The sequence below is a fragment of the Erpetoichthys calabaricus genome, chromosome 3 (assembly GCF_900747795.2).
Source record: "Erpetoichthys calabaricus chromosome 3, fErpCal1.3, whole genome shotgun sequence".
NCBI lineage: Eukaryota > Metazoa > Chordata > Cladistia > Polypteriformes > Polypteridae > Erpetoichthys > Erpetoichthys calabaricus.
Genome location: NC_041396.2, coordinates 40,274,388 through 40,291,282, shown reverse-complemented (window position 1 = coordinate 40,291,282; position 16,895 = coordinate 40,274,388). Strand labels below are relative to the sequence as shown.

Below are 16,895 nucleotides of genomic sequence, written 5' to 3'. Positions count from 1 at the left end.
CAATTAGAGAAAACAGCATTTAAACACAGGATGCTGTATGGTTTAAATAGTGGCACTCAACTGCGATAGAGGATGTGAGTGCTTTATTGGAAGCTGCAATATTTAGAAAAGTCCATTAATAATGAAAGATCCCCACAGTTCTAACAGGCTGACCCAAAGCCCATATCTTAAATCTGTGCACCTGCTGGAAAACAAGAAGTTAGTTTAAGTGGAGAGAGAAGTTTATTTTGTAAGCAGAATCTTGCTGCTGGACAGAGTGAGTTCAAGTGAGAAGCACTTGTACAACTAAATCTATTGGTGAATATACTTTGTGACAGATAGGGGGCGCTGTCGCTCCCTTGAACCCTCGGATCAGATGCCAGACACCAGATAAAAGTCCAATAATTGACTTTATTCCAATAATAAAGTGCACAAAGCACCCTCCACTCCACTATACTCATAAATAATACACCAATACAATAATCAATAAACAAACCTCCACTCCCAGACGCGTTGTCACCCTTCCTCCCGACTCAGCTCACCCGTCCGGGATCTCTCACAGTCCTTTATAGTCCTTGACCCAGAAGTGCTTCTGATCCTTCAGTCCACGTGACGTCCTAGCACTTCCGGGTCAGATCAAAACTCTTCTTTTACTTTATCCCGGAAGTCCATCATCTCTTCCGCTCCCATGACTGGGAAGTACTTCTGGGTTATAGGGAAAATAGGAGTCCCTGCTCCTCCCTGCAGTGTCACCTGGAGGCCCCCATGGTATCCAGCAGGGCTGTGATGTAAAACTCCACTGTCCATGATGCCCTGCTGGAACTCGGGGCACCTCCTATGTTGCAAGAAGGGCTCCACCTGGCGGCCTGGGGGTATTGGCCGGGTTGAGCAGCTGGCCATATCCCACAATTTATATTTTTTCACATTATTTTATATATGTCTGTGTTTATTTATATCACAGTTTACCTAACTCATATTTACATATGTTAGTTCATTTTATATATAAATGTCTACGCGTGGAAGTGTGTGTGTCTGTCCGGTCTGGAAGTGAGAGGTGAAGTCGGGGTAAGGGCTCCACCTCCGAGGATACACAAGTGAGACCAACACGTTGGCATAGCGAAACTTCCGAAAGAGTCACTTGCTTAGTGGCTAATACAGAAGCGAGGCAAGCACATTGGCAAAATGGTGTCCCTTTTACTTTTCCTCCCGCAGCTAATACACAAGCTAGACGAGCACATCGGCAAAAGGAAACCTCAGAAGAAAGACAGCCGCTTTGCCACTAATGCACAAACGATGCAAGCATGTCGGCAACACAAAACCTCCTAGGGGAGAGATGCCCAAAGTAGTTCCTTTCAATTACCTGACATCTCTATATTTCAGTTTTTTTCTGACGATTTCAATACTTTCTAGGACCCCATGCTTTTTACAGCACGAGCTTACACAGCTAGTGTACATATATATTTTCTTGATGTCCAAAGAAATGCCAGGGAATAATCTCAGAATAATTTGTCTTCTCCCTATTTCTGCCTCCTTGTAAGTGTAGCTATAAACAAAGTAAAAAGACAAAATAGAATCAAAGCTAAAGTTTTGTCAGTGTGCATCTTCCTGCTCAGGAACTATCCCTGTTTCTAAGATGGACTGACTTGTCTGTTTGCCCATCTTTCAGTTACCACACCAAAGCACTATCTTCACTCCTCTCATCTCTTTCTCTATCTCTCCCTTTTGTCTCCTTCTGCTGCCAGTTAACATCTGAACCAGTTCTCCTCCTGACTCTTAACTCACAGACACTCATGTCTGATGTTGTATAAACTTCACATCTAAGTCACGTCCCAGCCAGCTCCAGAATTACTTCCAAGGTGACTGCAGCCCCTCTTCCCATGCTAAAACATGAGATCAATGGTGCGACCAGTATCTCCAGAGCACTCAGTACATCTTCTAGGGTCAGGTCTTCTTGCAGTGGAAATTTGCAACTCCCATTCTAGAACTGTGTTCCCACTTGGCAGGTGGATGAGAGAGTTCTTACTGGTCTCATTCTCTGCTTCAGGCCCCTCTGCTTTAATCTTTTGTCCAAGAGAGATCTTGTGGTCTCCAGCATTCTGTGGGAACTTTGCAATGTGAGTGTCACACTATCACTTTGAAACACCCAGAGTTTACACATTCATCCAAAACAAAATGTCTACCACTCCTCAGCAATACACTACACTATACACTATATATCTACATACAGAAACACACCCACAGAGTGGGTTTCCAAAAATATAGAATATTGTCCATATATGTGTATATACAAGGAAGAGTCAAAAAATAGTTCAGACTTTGAATACTGTGTAATGTTGGTGACAGCTATGATGTTAATGGATAGTGAGAGAGCTGGTGTTCAATGTGTGTTACAAATACATAAGACATTATTTATAGGAGCGTGGTTAACATGTACCAGAGTGGACACATCCTGTTCAGCAGACAAACAAGAACATTCAAGTTTATTGTCATGTAGCGAGTACAATAAATTCTGAATTGCATGTCTTGATATCAATACGTGATGAGAGTTCATTGAAGTTAGATATACTGTAACAAGAAGTGGATAAACATTAAAATTACGTAAAATGTTTGTAAAACCTTTACCAAGACTTTTAACATTCTTAAACAAGAACAGGATTTTCAAAGCATATTACAAGTGTAAAGTACATGCATCAATAGAAGTGCTCACAAAGGAGGGCCTGTTTCTTTAAAGTACTTGTATAATTTAAGTGCCTTGAGCATGGGAAAGGCACTATATAAATACAGGGTGAGTCACAATTATGTTAACATTTGAATGGCGGAAACAGTTTATTCACAAAACATACTTCATATGAGCAAGATGATTTACAGCAATGTCTCAACCTGTTCACCATCATGTTCAACACATGTACCATATGTGGCACATAAATTGTCCACAAAAACTGTATATGAGTATATACATAGCAGTACCATTAGTGTTAATATAATTTTGTCTGACCCTGTAAAATTTATCATTATTATTCATCTGTGTACATAACCATCAGTATCATTTATACTTAACTTTTAGTAACTTGTTATAGATCTCATATGTCTAATGTACAAAATATGCAGACTGTCATGAAGTTCAGGTACGCTCATTTGCTTATCTACCAAAGATTGCAGGTTCTCATCCATCCATCCATTATCCAACCCGCTATATCCTAACACATTATCCAATCCCAGCCAACACAGGGCGCAAGGCAGGAACAAATCCCGGGCAGGGGGCCAGCCTACCTTAGGACACACACACACACACACACACCAAGCACACACTAGGGACAATTTAGGATCGCCAATGCACCTAACCTGCATGTCTTTGGACTGTGGGAGGAAACTGGAGTACCAGGAGGAAACTCACGCAGACACGGGGAGAACATGCAAACTCCACGCAGGGAAGACCCGGGAAGCGAACCCAAGTCTCCTTACTGCGAGGCAGCAGCGCTACCACTGCGCCACCATGCCACCCAGGTTCGTTCATTAAATTTTATGAAAGGTGATATTCTAAATGAAAAAGTCTGTAAGGAGATGCTTCAGTATTCCTGCTAGCTCCATGCTGTTTGCCAAGCTGGATGACTACAGCGCTTATAAAACCACCTGGCACTATTATAAAATGCAGAATTGTATTAACTTATTTAAAGTGCTTCTTGTCATTTCTACTTTTCATACATTTTGGTGAATCCTGTTAAATTTTGCATTTCTTTTTTAATTCACATTTTCATGTACTGTACAGTTCTGACAGATAATTCTGTTGTGTTTTGTGTATATTATTGCTTTTCAGTATATTCAAGTAATTTATATTTTATATAGTGAGCTTTATATTGTACTCCCATAACACAAGCAGTTTTATAGAATGTATGAAAGAAGGGACTATATGCATTAAACAAACCATCTTTGGTCAATACAAACTACTGTAGTTACAAAAATGTTCACATCTATAAGCACACAAAAATTGATTCCAAAAATTGACTCCAAATATTCATCAAGCAATAAACATTTATAGTGATACCTTTTGTCACTTATAAGCTTCTTGAAAAGGAAGAGAAATGTCTTAAGGTTTTTTCCACATTGGCAGCAAAACATACTAACACAAACTCGCACACTTATTTATCTTGTAAGACCACTGACCACAATCACAAAAGCACATGATCCCACACAAAGTGAGTCTTCTAATTGATAGCCTAGACCCACCCCTCCCTCCTGTGGGACCTCTGGCTTTTGTTGCCTTCAGCAACTCTTTGGCTTCACTACATTTCTATGCATATGCCTTTGATCACAGGTGTCAGCTTTGTATTTTGCTCAGTGTAAGGTGATCAGTGTCTCCTCTGTGCTCCCCCACCTGCTTCCTTATATAAGCATCTTTGTGTCATCCTCCTCATCATCATCCCCCAGCCCCAGCCCTCTTTTTTTTTAACTGGATTGTCTTACTCCCGAACTTTCCCACCCCGCAGCAGAACTGTCAGTGGTATGACCCGACTTATTATCATACCCTGGGGTTTGCAGCTCCTCCTCCTCCTGACCTCTCGTGACCTGCTTATTGTTCAGAACTGAAACGGATGCTGATCGATGATTGGTGGCTGACAAAGAAGGCAGCCTGGGAACCTTGTGCGCCCCTTCACCTCTCCGACTGTGAGAGCGGCTGGCTGGTCGCTAGGCACCTGTCACATGGTGTGCCATCTGTCTGTCTTTGGGGGGGAGTTGATGCTCCTGGGGCGGAGGCTTTGGTGGTGGTGGCGGTGGATGGGAGGGGGTGGTATGTTATGCAGAGGAAGGCCTGGAATCATATCTTGATGTCCAAAGAGTGAGACACAGCAAAGTTTAGAAAAAACAGCAAAGGGAAAACCTGATTCTTTAAGCACACTAGTGATGTGGTAAAAAAGTACAAGCCTAAAAAAAAGAGGAATTAAGGCAGCCAGATTCATAAGAGCATTTAAATATGACACAGCTATGTACATGGAGATGAGCCACATTTAATGTGGAAATTTGGATTACAATACAGCACCACAAGATAGAGGGGTAGCAATGGGAGTAGTTATAGAACATATAGTAATACAGTAAATGAAAAGCACAGGCACTTCTTTTAGGGTGGTTCCAGTCTTATGTCAGATACTGGTAAGATAAGCTGTTGCCCATTGGACGAAAAATTAGATTGAGCAGGTTTGAAAATAAATGAATCGATATGTGGAGGCAAATTAACTGGGATTTTATAGTAATGGTTGATTGTAATTACCCTAGTATCAACCAATACACAGAACAGAAATTCATAAATGTAATAATGTATTGTCTTTTTACGTCAATATTTCACATTAGCGACAAGTAATTACCTTTCAAGAGCCACTTATCCTTTTTCCTTACACATTTCATCCAATTCAGCTTTCCAAAAGTGAGAGCCAATATTCTAAAAAATACAAACAACCTTTCTATAACAGGACACATTTCTATGGTGAAATACAATTCTAATGCATATTAAGCCTCAAGGGATATAATACAATTTTTTACATTTATATATTGCAGTCGGAGCACAGGAAGTTTAAATGACTTCCTGAAGGTTAGGAGGTGAAAACTGAACCAAAAACCCCAGACTTAAAGTTAAGTTCTTTAATCACTAGACCACACCGCTTGAAATAATAGTGGAATGGCAGTGGGTTGCATTTAGAAAGAATATGTTGAAATAAAAAAAATAAACCCTATCTTTTTTTTCCATTAGTTTGAGACAAGCTAAAAAATGATAAATGTGAATGCTAAAAGAGTGAAGAAAACTACTGATGGAAAGGCTACTCTATAGTTGTCTTTGACAAAGGGCCTATAAATAAAAGATCAAAGTTATAAAGGTTGCTGAAATTGACAAAATATGGGTGAAGAATACTGCTTATAATACAAAAGTGAAAATTTTTAGTAATAACAAAAAAAAATCAGTCCCGGTTGGAGGTTGAGTCTGTTGGGTTAGGTTGGGTAGACTAATATCCCAGAGTGAAATTAAGAGTTACATTTAGGACAGTAGTTCTCAAGTGCATCTCAAAAAAGTTCTTCAATTAAGTGGACTCATACCTTAATTAAACAAGCTTTTGTTGCCCAGTTTGTTTGTTTATATGCATGAATCAAAATATTACAAACTAGTTACAGTACATTTTTACTGAACAAAGCATTTATTTATATACATAAAAGTATATATTTTTATTTTCTGATTATTTATGTCACAATTTTCTAATAAGTATGGAACTGGGTAATGGTGAAATAGCTGCCCTGTAGCAGTGAGTGTTGCTTGCCGTGGTATATGCTGTGCTTCATTGTCAGTATACAGATACACTTAATAGAGCTAACTCCAAAGAAAAAGTGAATTAAAAAGAAAAATGACAGAGTTAAGCATCTAAAGATATGGCAAGAAATATATATTTCTTCACTACTTATACATCTAAATCCAACACTAATGCACTTCCTGAATTCAAAATAAGAGAAGAAAAAAATGTCACCTAATAAAACAGTGAGATCAATTAAAGGTGGAAATGACTGACTGATTATGAAACTGGTTGGAACAAAAAACCTGCTGCCACGGAGGCCCCCAAGAGTGAACTTGAGAACCTTTGGTTTACTGAATGCATTGCTAAAGAAATGGCAAACACGTTTAATTTTTTTTTCTAATGTTTTCCTGTATGAAGAAGTTAAATGCTACCGGCCACAGGAAATGTTCAGGTTATGTTGAACGATTATAGATTTAAAGAGTGATGTAACACTGAAATCAAATACATGTGCTTTGAAAAATCTAAGGAGGCGTGCTTAAATGTGTTATTTTTTTAAACTATCAGCATTTGGAAATTTGAAACTGATTTCAGTACTATCAGTAGGTTAGGATGACCTTTTCTAGACAAAATACTAAAAGCTAAAAGATTGTACTTCACAAATATTTATTGAACGTGAAGTAAGTGAACAAAATTACATTTCTTTAAATGGAAAAGTTGTCTATCCTTCAAAACCTACTGTAACTTTGTTTGGCAAAAACTGCTTCATGTAAGTATTTCTTAGAACTGTGTAATAGCTGCTTACATTGTGTGGATGGGATTGTTACCCATCTCACCACACGCAGCTCCATCTGTGTGATGGCTGAAGGCTTTCTTCTATATATAATAGTCAAGTTCCCCAAAGCTTTTTGATAGACTTTACATTTAAGTTTATATTAAGTCCTTAGAAATCTCAACTTTTCTTCATTTTGATCATTTCTTTTAAAGATTTGCTGAGATGTTCAGGATTATTGTCCCTGCTGGTTGATTTCCAGTTTAGCTTCACGTTTTAGACACATGGCCTCCCTTTCTGCTCATGTATTATGTGGTATATTTATGGAATTCATGCTTAATTCAATGACAGCTGCAAAATAGCCCCCAAAAATAACGTACCCACCACCACCTTAGTTTCAACAATGCTCTTCCATTCCATGTTTTTGGTTTGCACCAAACATTATAAATGGTGCTATGGAAATGTTGCTCCACATTTGATTAATCTGTCTAGAGCATAGTGTTCTGGAAGTCATGTTCTACTCTCAGATGTTCTTTTGTGAGAGCAGAGGTTTCTTCCTGCTAACTTCCCATGTAGACTGTATTTACTGTATGCAGTTTATTTCTGATACTTTATTCACACCTTTAAACGTTTTGATGTAAACATGTGTCTCTTTGTTGCTAGCAAGTGTGCAGAATTTAATTAGAAAATGTCCCTATTTTCAAATAATCTGTTATTCTGCTGGTAGATTGAACTTGAAAGTCATTTGGAACTTTTTTGTAATGACTCCAGGACCCATTAACAGTCCTCCTTCTCCTGTGTGTGTTGGGGTGGGGGGAGTTGTATGGGTACTACAGATATCCTGCTAATCTTGGCATTACTTGCTACTACACACTTGCATGGTTAAGACTATGTTTTTACTGTTGCTGCAAAGCTGGGCTCTTAAATATATTCTGTGATTATTAGGTAGGCTCTTAAATATATTCTGTGATTATTAGTTAATTATTTTTGCCTAGTTTTGTTCACCTTAGGCTTTGGGACTGACTAAATTAGATGTGTTTATTATCCATCACTTCTAGCATTTGTAAAGTGTGGCCTTTCGGTGTTATTTATTAAACTTGGTCACCTTCATCTGTTGATAGCATTGAAATGAGGATCAGATTTCTACATCTTGCCATGTGTTAAAATATTCAACACTTTTCAAAGAGTGTAATTATTTTCTCACAGCACTGTGAATTGGCAGACTTAGGCAATATTTATCCTAGTGTCTAAACACAGCTTGTAATTAAATATTGCATTCAAACTTTTGACATAAATTTTTCAGAGGTTATTATTACAAACAAGTGAAATGTTTAAGGCCTGGAAGCCAGCCAATATGGCTTGAAAAGTGAATTCATCTCTTTGAACAAGATAATTTCAGTTCATTAAGCATAAGTTATATCTTAGGTAAATTAATTCAAGTAATTATAAAAAATAAAAACACAGAAAATGAATGTTATCAAACCAGTTTTGACTGGAGTTTAATAAAGAAACAATTGATAGTAGTGGAGTGGATAATATTTACTTTGACATTGAACAAGCTTTTGATGTAGCAACCACCGAGCGACTAGGAAGATAAGAAACAAAGATTCCATTCAGTTTGCAAATGAAAACAAAAAATAGCTTAGATTTTAGCTTAGATTTTTTATTAATAATAAAAAGATATATGAAATGGCCATTGGGAGTGAGAGATGTCCACAAGGTTCGGTGATGAGCTGTTGCTCTTTAATTTTTATGTGTTATTTACTAAAAAATGCAAAGCTGCAAATTCCAACAATGACTAGTGCTGCTGTCCCAGCTCCTGAGATCAAATCTTGATGAAGATGGCAGACGGCACTAAATATGACGGTTTACAAGATACACTGGCATATGCAAAAGCCTTTAAAAAATGGACCAGGACAGAATTCAGGTATGAATGTGTTTGTGGCTTAGTTTAAGGTAAATGTAAACAATTTCACACAGAGAGGGAAATTATTAGGTACGATTAGATAACCCTAATTTAGAGCCCAAATGAACAGATGAATGTTCACTACCAGTGATGAATGCTTAGATGTTTGCAGGGTACGGATTTTTTTTGATCCTGCTCCTGGCAATACTTGACGGTTCCATTTTGCTTCCAACTGTTTTATCCTTTTCTGCCTGCTTTCTCCTGTTCCTGCAAATATTCTATCTCGCTCCTGACCACATTCCCCTTCTCCCTTCTAAAATGCACATGAATTAGGCACAAACTTTAAGTAGATTAAAAAACAACAACAAAACTCCAACCAGTAATCATTGGTTTTCTTGAATGCTTGAAAAAAAATTCAACTGAAAATTCAGTTTTGAAAAGAAAAGAGAGGCATAATCATATATCACAGAAGCGTGCACACTATATTTTCTTATTTTCCAACTGTGTGCACATTTACAGTAAAATAGTATTGATTTAAATATTGGTGAAAGTTTTTTTTATTTACTTTTCAAAAAGCAACTTTATCAGAGGTTTATTTTGTGTGACTGCCTGTTCCTGGCCCACATAAGTAAGGACTACTCGGTTACGTTTGCTCACACTCGCACTGTAAAATAGTTGAGTCTGGTACCAAAGGATTTCCTTGGGATTGCAAATCTCTTGCAGAGGTGTTTTAAAAGCTATTAAGATATTGGGTCATGTAACACATTGTATAAAGTATAAACCAACAGATGTTCTCCTTAAACGTTATAACAGGTTTGTAAAGCCACATATGGGATACTGTGTAGTTTTGTAACAATTAGAACAATTGCTTAAGAAGTTCTGGAGGACAGCTGCTTACCGGATTACAGAGTATAAGATATGAAAAAAGAGTAATGGAGCTGAGACTTCTAATCTAAAGCAAAAAGGGACAAAGTGGGAAAATGGTGTCATGTTTTAAAGTATGAATAGAATGAGTAAAGCTGCAGGCTTTGCAATGTACTGGCACCCTGTCCAGGGCTGTTTCCTTCCTTGCACCCAGCGCTGCACGTCAGAAAATGAAATTATTATGATGGACACAGAGTTCAACAATTACCATGAGGAAAGGAATAATAACCAGGAGATGAATAACGCAAGATAAGAAACATAGTGAGAGAGAGCTGGAGTTGTAACCAATATAGACAAATGCTCAGGCAACCAAAACACAAGGGCAAAAAGACAGAAATCAGTAGTCGAAGACAGAAAGAAGTTCAGAAAACCAAAAATGAAACCTGATGTTAGGACCTGGTTGTTTTAAAACTAACTATCGTAAGTCATGATGCCACCTCCGTTTTTATGTCATCACTTTCTATGATGTAATAAATATGACAATTGCAGCCATGTGACACATTCTGCTGCATTATGTAAACAGCGAAGAAGACAGGAATAAAAAATAAATCTAAACAACTAGAAAAATTACAAAACAGAATCTACAAAGTAAAAATACAGTTGCTAAGATGCACGTATAAAATCACTTAATCATTGCAGGTATGATATGCTATCACTAAAGTTTGTCATTGTTATTACATCAGAATATGTTGTATAAAAGGACTTAACACCCAGTTTAAATTTTTAATAAATATCGTAAAACATTTCACATTATGAAATGCTTGTGATATTACTGATTTGTACTACTGATCCTTTGTATAATTTCAGAAGAAAGTGATAAAAAGGAGCATTCTCCTTCAGATCTTAACTGGACATTGTTTGTTGACATATTAGATGAATAAAATTTGCCAAGCATTTTAATAAGCTATTCAATATAAAGTATTTTCTTATGTTCTTATGAACTGTTGCCAAAATCTTCCAGGCAAATAAGTTGCTTGCCAGGCAGTCATATTCATTTACATTTAAATTTTATCCTAGAAAACAGTTTCCTCATTTAGTACAGTAGATGAGTCGGCCATGGGTAAGTAACATTGATAGCTTTCACAGAAATACAGTTGTAGTAGCCAGATGACACTTAAATCAATGCTCAATAATACTGTATAGGAGCAGAGAGTAACAAAGTTGTTTCAGAACTCTTACGTAAACCTGATTTGCACTGTGGCAGCTTGCTAGAGCTTGTAGCTCCCAGGGTTCAAAGTGGGGGGTGGGATGGGAGGAGTTAATTGAATGTTCTGCTGCAACCAGAACAGAGTCTGTAGTGCTTCAAAATGTATCCTTAGTTTTATGTCTTTTCTTTGCCAATTGCCTCTCACAGCTATGAACATTTCTACCTGTCCTGCTCCCTGAACCATGGCGGGGTGGAGCTTGGTCCTTCCCAGCACACTAGCAAGCAGAGTGTGAGCAAGTACCTTTTTCACCTGGTTGTGTGGGATCAGAGGTAAGTGTCTAAGGGACAGCTAGGTCTGATGCTTCTGTCTAGAATGAATATAATAATTCTCACATGCCTGCTCTGACTGTTCTATTCAATTTATGTTGCAGTCAGACTTGCTGTGTTTATTTATATTTGGTTGACATTGTACATCATCTCTCATCTTTCCTTTCCAGTAAACAATATAACAGATACTTGGTAACTTTCAATTCTTAACAGTCTTTGCTCCCCAATAGTTCTTCACTTACCTGGATTCGTTATTAGGCCCACACCTCATTCCTTGGAGACTTCAGAGTCACTTTTCAATGGAGGGAAACATTTCAGATACTTCAGTTTCTTTAACCACTTATTCCTTGTACTGTGTGGGATTCCTTTAGGCGCCACAACACTGTTTTTATTTTTGTTCTGTTTTGAAGTTCTACTTGGTTGTCTAATCTTTACATTCTCTCATTGACCCTTCATATGTGGCTTGTAATAATACTTTCCTTGAGCATTTATGAATTCTTAATTCCTTACAGTCTCATTGACTCTCCATGTCTCTAGTATTATATATTCATTTGGGTGTCTGGCACCCATTAATCTTTGTGTCTTTAGGAAATAATTTCTCTTTGGAATGTTTAGAATCCCTACTTTCTAGATTAAGCAGATATGCAAGTACTAATCTGTTGATGTGTGTTGGAACCATTTATCCTATGGATTTTTTTTTACTTCTTTTTCCTAGTTTTTTACATTCTTTTTCCTTCAAGGATTTCTATCTGGTATTCCACATTCCTTGAGGACTTATAGATTCCTGACTTCTCATGGATTGATGTTTCTGGTTTTCACTTGGCTGGGTTTCTGACATTCCTAAATCTTCATGTGTTTGAGCATCTCATATTCCTTATAATGTTCTGGATTTCCAGCGGCTTGCTTAATGGCACTTAATAGTTATCTGCATATCTCCACCATACTAGCAACAGTAATAAAATACCAAGACAATGAACAGAAAAGCAGACAGTGAGTATAACATTAAATACATCACGAGATAATATATAAAATGAAACACTCATGCAGTTCAACGATCAGAGATCAAGGATCTTTTATTGTCATTCCAACATCCATGTAAAGAAATGTAATTCGGTACTTAGGTCCCAGTAATTAAACACTGCCTACTATATTGGCTTATAACCCCATACAACATTTCTGATCCCTAGGTTAATGATTTGCTACACGTGCTAACTTATTGGCCCCACTATCCCACTAACTCTCTTGGTTTTTACAGTCTTGCATTTCAGCTACCCCTTGCTATGGTTTCTAGATTTTTCTCCTACTTTGGGTGGTTTTTGGATTTTTCTGTTCATTTTGGGCTTGCAGAATCCTGACTCCTTAAATTCTCATTGATCTTCCATGCATTTTTATCTTTGAGAGTTCCAATTCTTGGGCTTCTGCTCTCCCTAAATCTTTATTTTAGTATTTGTAATTTTTTGGAATATGTGGCATTTTTGCTTCTTGTTAAACTTCAATAAATCAGTGAATCTTCCTGGAGTTTTTGTATTTCTTTTGGCATCTGTTACTGTCTAGGACTTTTTTCGTATTCCTTCCTCCTTGGGGTACCTGGGCTTTCCTACTGTTTGAGTCACTAACTGTTTTACTTCTTTTGCTTGCTGGAATTCTCTATTTCTTTAGGTCTTTCAGATTTATCACACTTTAGAGTCTCTGTGACCTTCTATGCATTTATATCTGTGCAATTTCTCAATCCTGTGAAGTTGTCCTAAAACACTTTTTTTGATATACCATCTGCTTGATGTTTGTTGGACCTTCTGTCCCATAAAACAATTGGGTGTATTAACATCTTTGATTTTTTGGGGGGCTCTGGGACTCCTTAGGCTTTTTAAAACCATTGATTTCTTATGCTACTCAGATTGCTGGTTTCTTTTAGAGTATAGGTTTCATAATAATGTCAAATATCTGTAAATCCAGACTTATATGATATGTTCTATATAGCTCTAAACTGAGCTGAAGAACCTTTTAATTCCTATAATTTGAAAGGCTAAGGCTCTTGGTGGTTTGAGACTTACAGTATTATTAGTATGTGCGCTCCTTTATTTCCTGTGACAACTTGCATTGTACAATTGCTAATTGCTTTGAGGTTTGCTTCCTGTGAGCCATTTAATGTCCAAACTGATTACTTTTGTTCTCTCAGAGATAATTACATTAGAGACCAGGGTACTAGGTATGTCTTATTGACATTGGTCTCTCACATCTTCTCTTCTCTCAATTTTCTATAGGGTCACATTTCCCGTGCAGATTAATCGCCTTCCACGCGAGGCCCAGCTGACAGTAACTCTATATGCCACTCCTCTACCGCCTCCTGGGAGTACAGATGATAAAAGCAGACAGCGAAGCAATGTGGAGGCCCTGGGATGGGTGACAATGCCCCTTTTCAACTTCCGACGGTAAGGGCCATCTGGGTACATTCAAACTCTAGGCTGTGTGAGTAATATGTAATAATTTTGGAAGTTGAGCATTTTGGTGTACTCTGAGACTAGTCACTATTGACAAGAGTTAGCTTCATAGACCAATGTAGTGAACTGAACATCAGTGACCTTAGAAAATCATAACTGAGCTTCCAATTACTGTCTAAAAAGAATACTGCTTGCTTTTAAGCAATGTTATTTTCAACTCAACTTTTATTGTCATTCAGCCACATATATTGTATAGTATATGATATATCAGTGCTTCTATTTGTGCAATGTATTTAGATTACTTATAGTGCCCAATTTAATGCAAAAGCCAGAGAATCGCAGATCTTGAAAAGCAGAGGATTGTTGGTTTCTTAATCTTGTGCATGGAGCAGGACTGCATGCTTATTACTGAAGCCTGAAATTTATAAAGGCCTTGTGATGGGTGATTTCATCTATGGGTTCATCAAGAAATAAGAGGTGAAATGGAAGTCTTTTGGAACCACCTAGCTTTCTTTTTAAACATAAATAGGGGATTACGGTTCAGACTGTGTGTCAGTGATGGAGTTTTTTCTTGAACAATCTCTTCTGAAGCACAGTATGATGGATTATTGACTCCAGAGATCAAAATTGTTGTCACTGTTGGCTTATTTAATGTGTCAGATTTAGACTATTTACATTTTAACTTATGTTTCTGGATGGGCATACTCTTATGTGCTGTCCTGTCTATCCAGTGTTCTAGCTTGTGGGAGAAAGCTTCTGGGCTTGTGGCCTTCAACCCCTGGAGATGGAAATGCCCGTTCCAGTACTCCTAACTTTAGCCAGCCAGACAGTGTCATTTTGCAGGTATGTATATTAGTATTATTATTTATACTTTATTGGTTCCCAAGCAAAATGTAGGTATTTTTGATCCCTATTCAAAACTCTCTGTGACTACTCTTTCTCTCTCACTCTTCATGTATGTTCTGCTGCCTGATATTCCTTAGGTAGGAAGATGGGTATTCTGGTCTGCCATTCCACCTTATTAGGCTTTCTTCATAAAGTGTTAAGCTCCAAAAGTGACATTAAAGGTCATCACAGTAGAAATATGACAGCTCATTCCAACCTGTGCCTCACCATCAGTTGGTTTGCATGTGCAGTTTTGACCATTTGCACCATTTTTACATTCAAAGACAAGTAAAGCCTAAAAAATGTAAAAGCTTTTAATGTATTCAACTTACAATATGCACATAGAACCCAAAGAGTGGAGTCAGGGCCTGCAACGTTGATCCCATGGATTCATGGAGCACTGATGTATATAATTAGCCAGTGATTGTCGTGTTCCTTGCCGTGTCCCCTTGAATTTGTTAATTAGATGTACTGTGATCTCCCTTAATGAGAGGCGTCGGCAGGAAAATGCTGCTCTGTAATTAGGCCAGTGAGCTTGCTCTCTGACTGACTGCCTCTGAAGGGAATCTGGACTGAAAGGTACATCTGCTACAAATCAGCACAGCAGTCCTCATCTGCCCTGCATTTACTTCACTCTCTGTTTCTTTCTTTCTTTCCATATCCACTCCCATCTCTCCTTTTTGTTTCACCCATTCAGCTTTCCAGCTGTGTTCTGAGTTCATTGCTGTTCACTGTTCGTTTTTTACTTCTATCATGTTGTCTTATTTGAATTATTTGCATTGTTAAGCCCCTAGGGCTTCACCAGTTATCTACAACAGACTGTATGGATAAGCTTAAGATATATACCATATGATATAAGAGAATAGGATTACACAGTGGTGCAGTGATTAGCACTACTGTCTCATGGCTCTGGAGACTTCAGTTCAGATCACAGCTCAGCACTTTCCACATGGAGCTCACACATTCTCACTATGTCTATGTATAGCAAGGATGTCAAATTTAGTCCAGCCCCTGGATCTTTCTGAAGTGGCGAACTTCATCAATAATCAAAAAAAATTACATACAGGCTGGCTACTATTTCACATGTATTTCTTCCAATCGGACCATTATTCATTTTACGCTGATCAAATGCATGTGTTCCTCTGCAAAATCTGTTGCATGCAACAGTGTCTGAATTTCAGAAGTGGACTTTCTCATTAAAAAAACTACTGGATATTAAATCCTAAATATGTTTAACAATGAAATGGAATTTACTTTTGTGAGCAAATATTCTTAATCAAAATAAGCAAATACTCAGTACAAAATAGCCTCTACCAAAGAGAATAGATGATGTAAAAACATCCAAAACTGAGTTAAAAATTCCTGATGTTGGCAGCGTGAGCAGAAAACCTAGTTTTAGAAACTAGTCATCGCCCTCTAGTGGAACCCGGTTGTTTTTTGGTTAGGCAAGTCTTTTTATTGATATTGCACATAATCAAGACCAACTTTTATGTCTGTTACTCCAAATAAAACAGACTACACTTCTAAATTTTCTACAGGTTGTAACCACAAAGATTTAAACCGTATCCCCTATGACAGGGGTGCCCACACTTTTTCGACTTGCCAGCTACTTTTAAAATGACCAGGTCGAAATGATCTACCTACATTAAAAATGCTATATATATGTATATATATATATATATATATATATATATATATATATATATATATATATATATATATATATATGTGTGTGTGTGTGTGTATAGATAGATAGATAGATAGATAGATAGATAGATAGATAGATAGATAGATAGAAACTTTATTAATAATATAATATACTGAGTATACTTTATAAATAAAACATATGTTGTCGTACCTTGCATAACTCTGAATAACCTTTATGGCACAATAACAATTCAATACATTTATGGTCACTACAGTATTTGGATTTAATAATCTCCATGTGGGAAAAGGCTGACTCGCATAAATAAGTAGAGTCGAATAATGCAGTCAAGGAGGTAGCACATTTCCTCATGTTTGGGTACTTTTTCTCTGCGAGTAAGTTCCAAAACTGTCCAAGAGCCCCATACTTCAGCTGAATGTCATCCTGTAGTGTCAAAATCTCATCCTCCACTGTAGAGGAGCTTTAGGTGAAACAGTGTTGCAATTTTTGATGCGGGTGAATCACCCTCAACATCTTCCCTAAATGGATAGCACTTAAATGTAGTGATTGGCTCAAGTAAAGCTGAGTCTTGAAACTGTCTGT

At 37.5% G+C, this 16,895-nt stretch overlaps 1 protein-coding gene across 1 annotated transcript in view; it reads left to right on the top strand.

Annotated features, from left to right (window-relative positions):
* Positions 1-16,895, top strand: part of pik3c2b (phosphatidylinositol-4-phosphate 3-kinase, catalytic subunit type 2 beta) — a 123,209-nt gene that overhangs the window by 72,962 nt on the left and 33,352 nt on the right. The window contains exons 12-14 of the mRNA XM_028796664.2: positions 11,205-11,327; positions 13,586-13,753; positions 14,494-14,605. Coding sequence (XP_028652497.1) covers positions 11,205-11,327; positions 13,586-13,753; positions 14,494-14,605 — 403 coding nt within the window. The remainder of the gene's footprint in view (positions 1-11,204; positions 11,328-13,585; positions 13,754-14,493; positions 14,606-16,895) is intronic.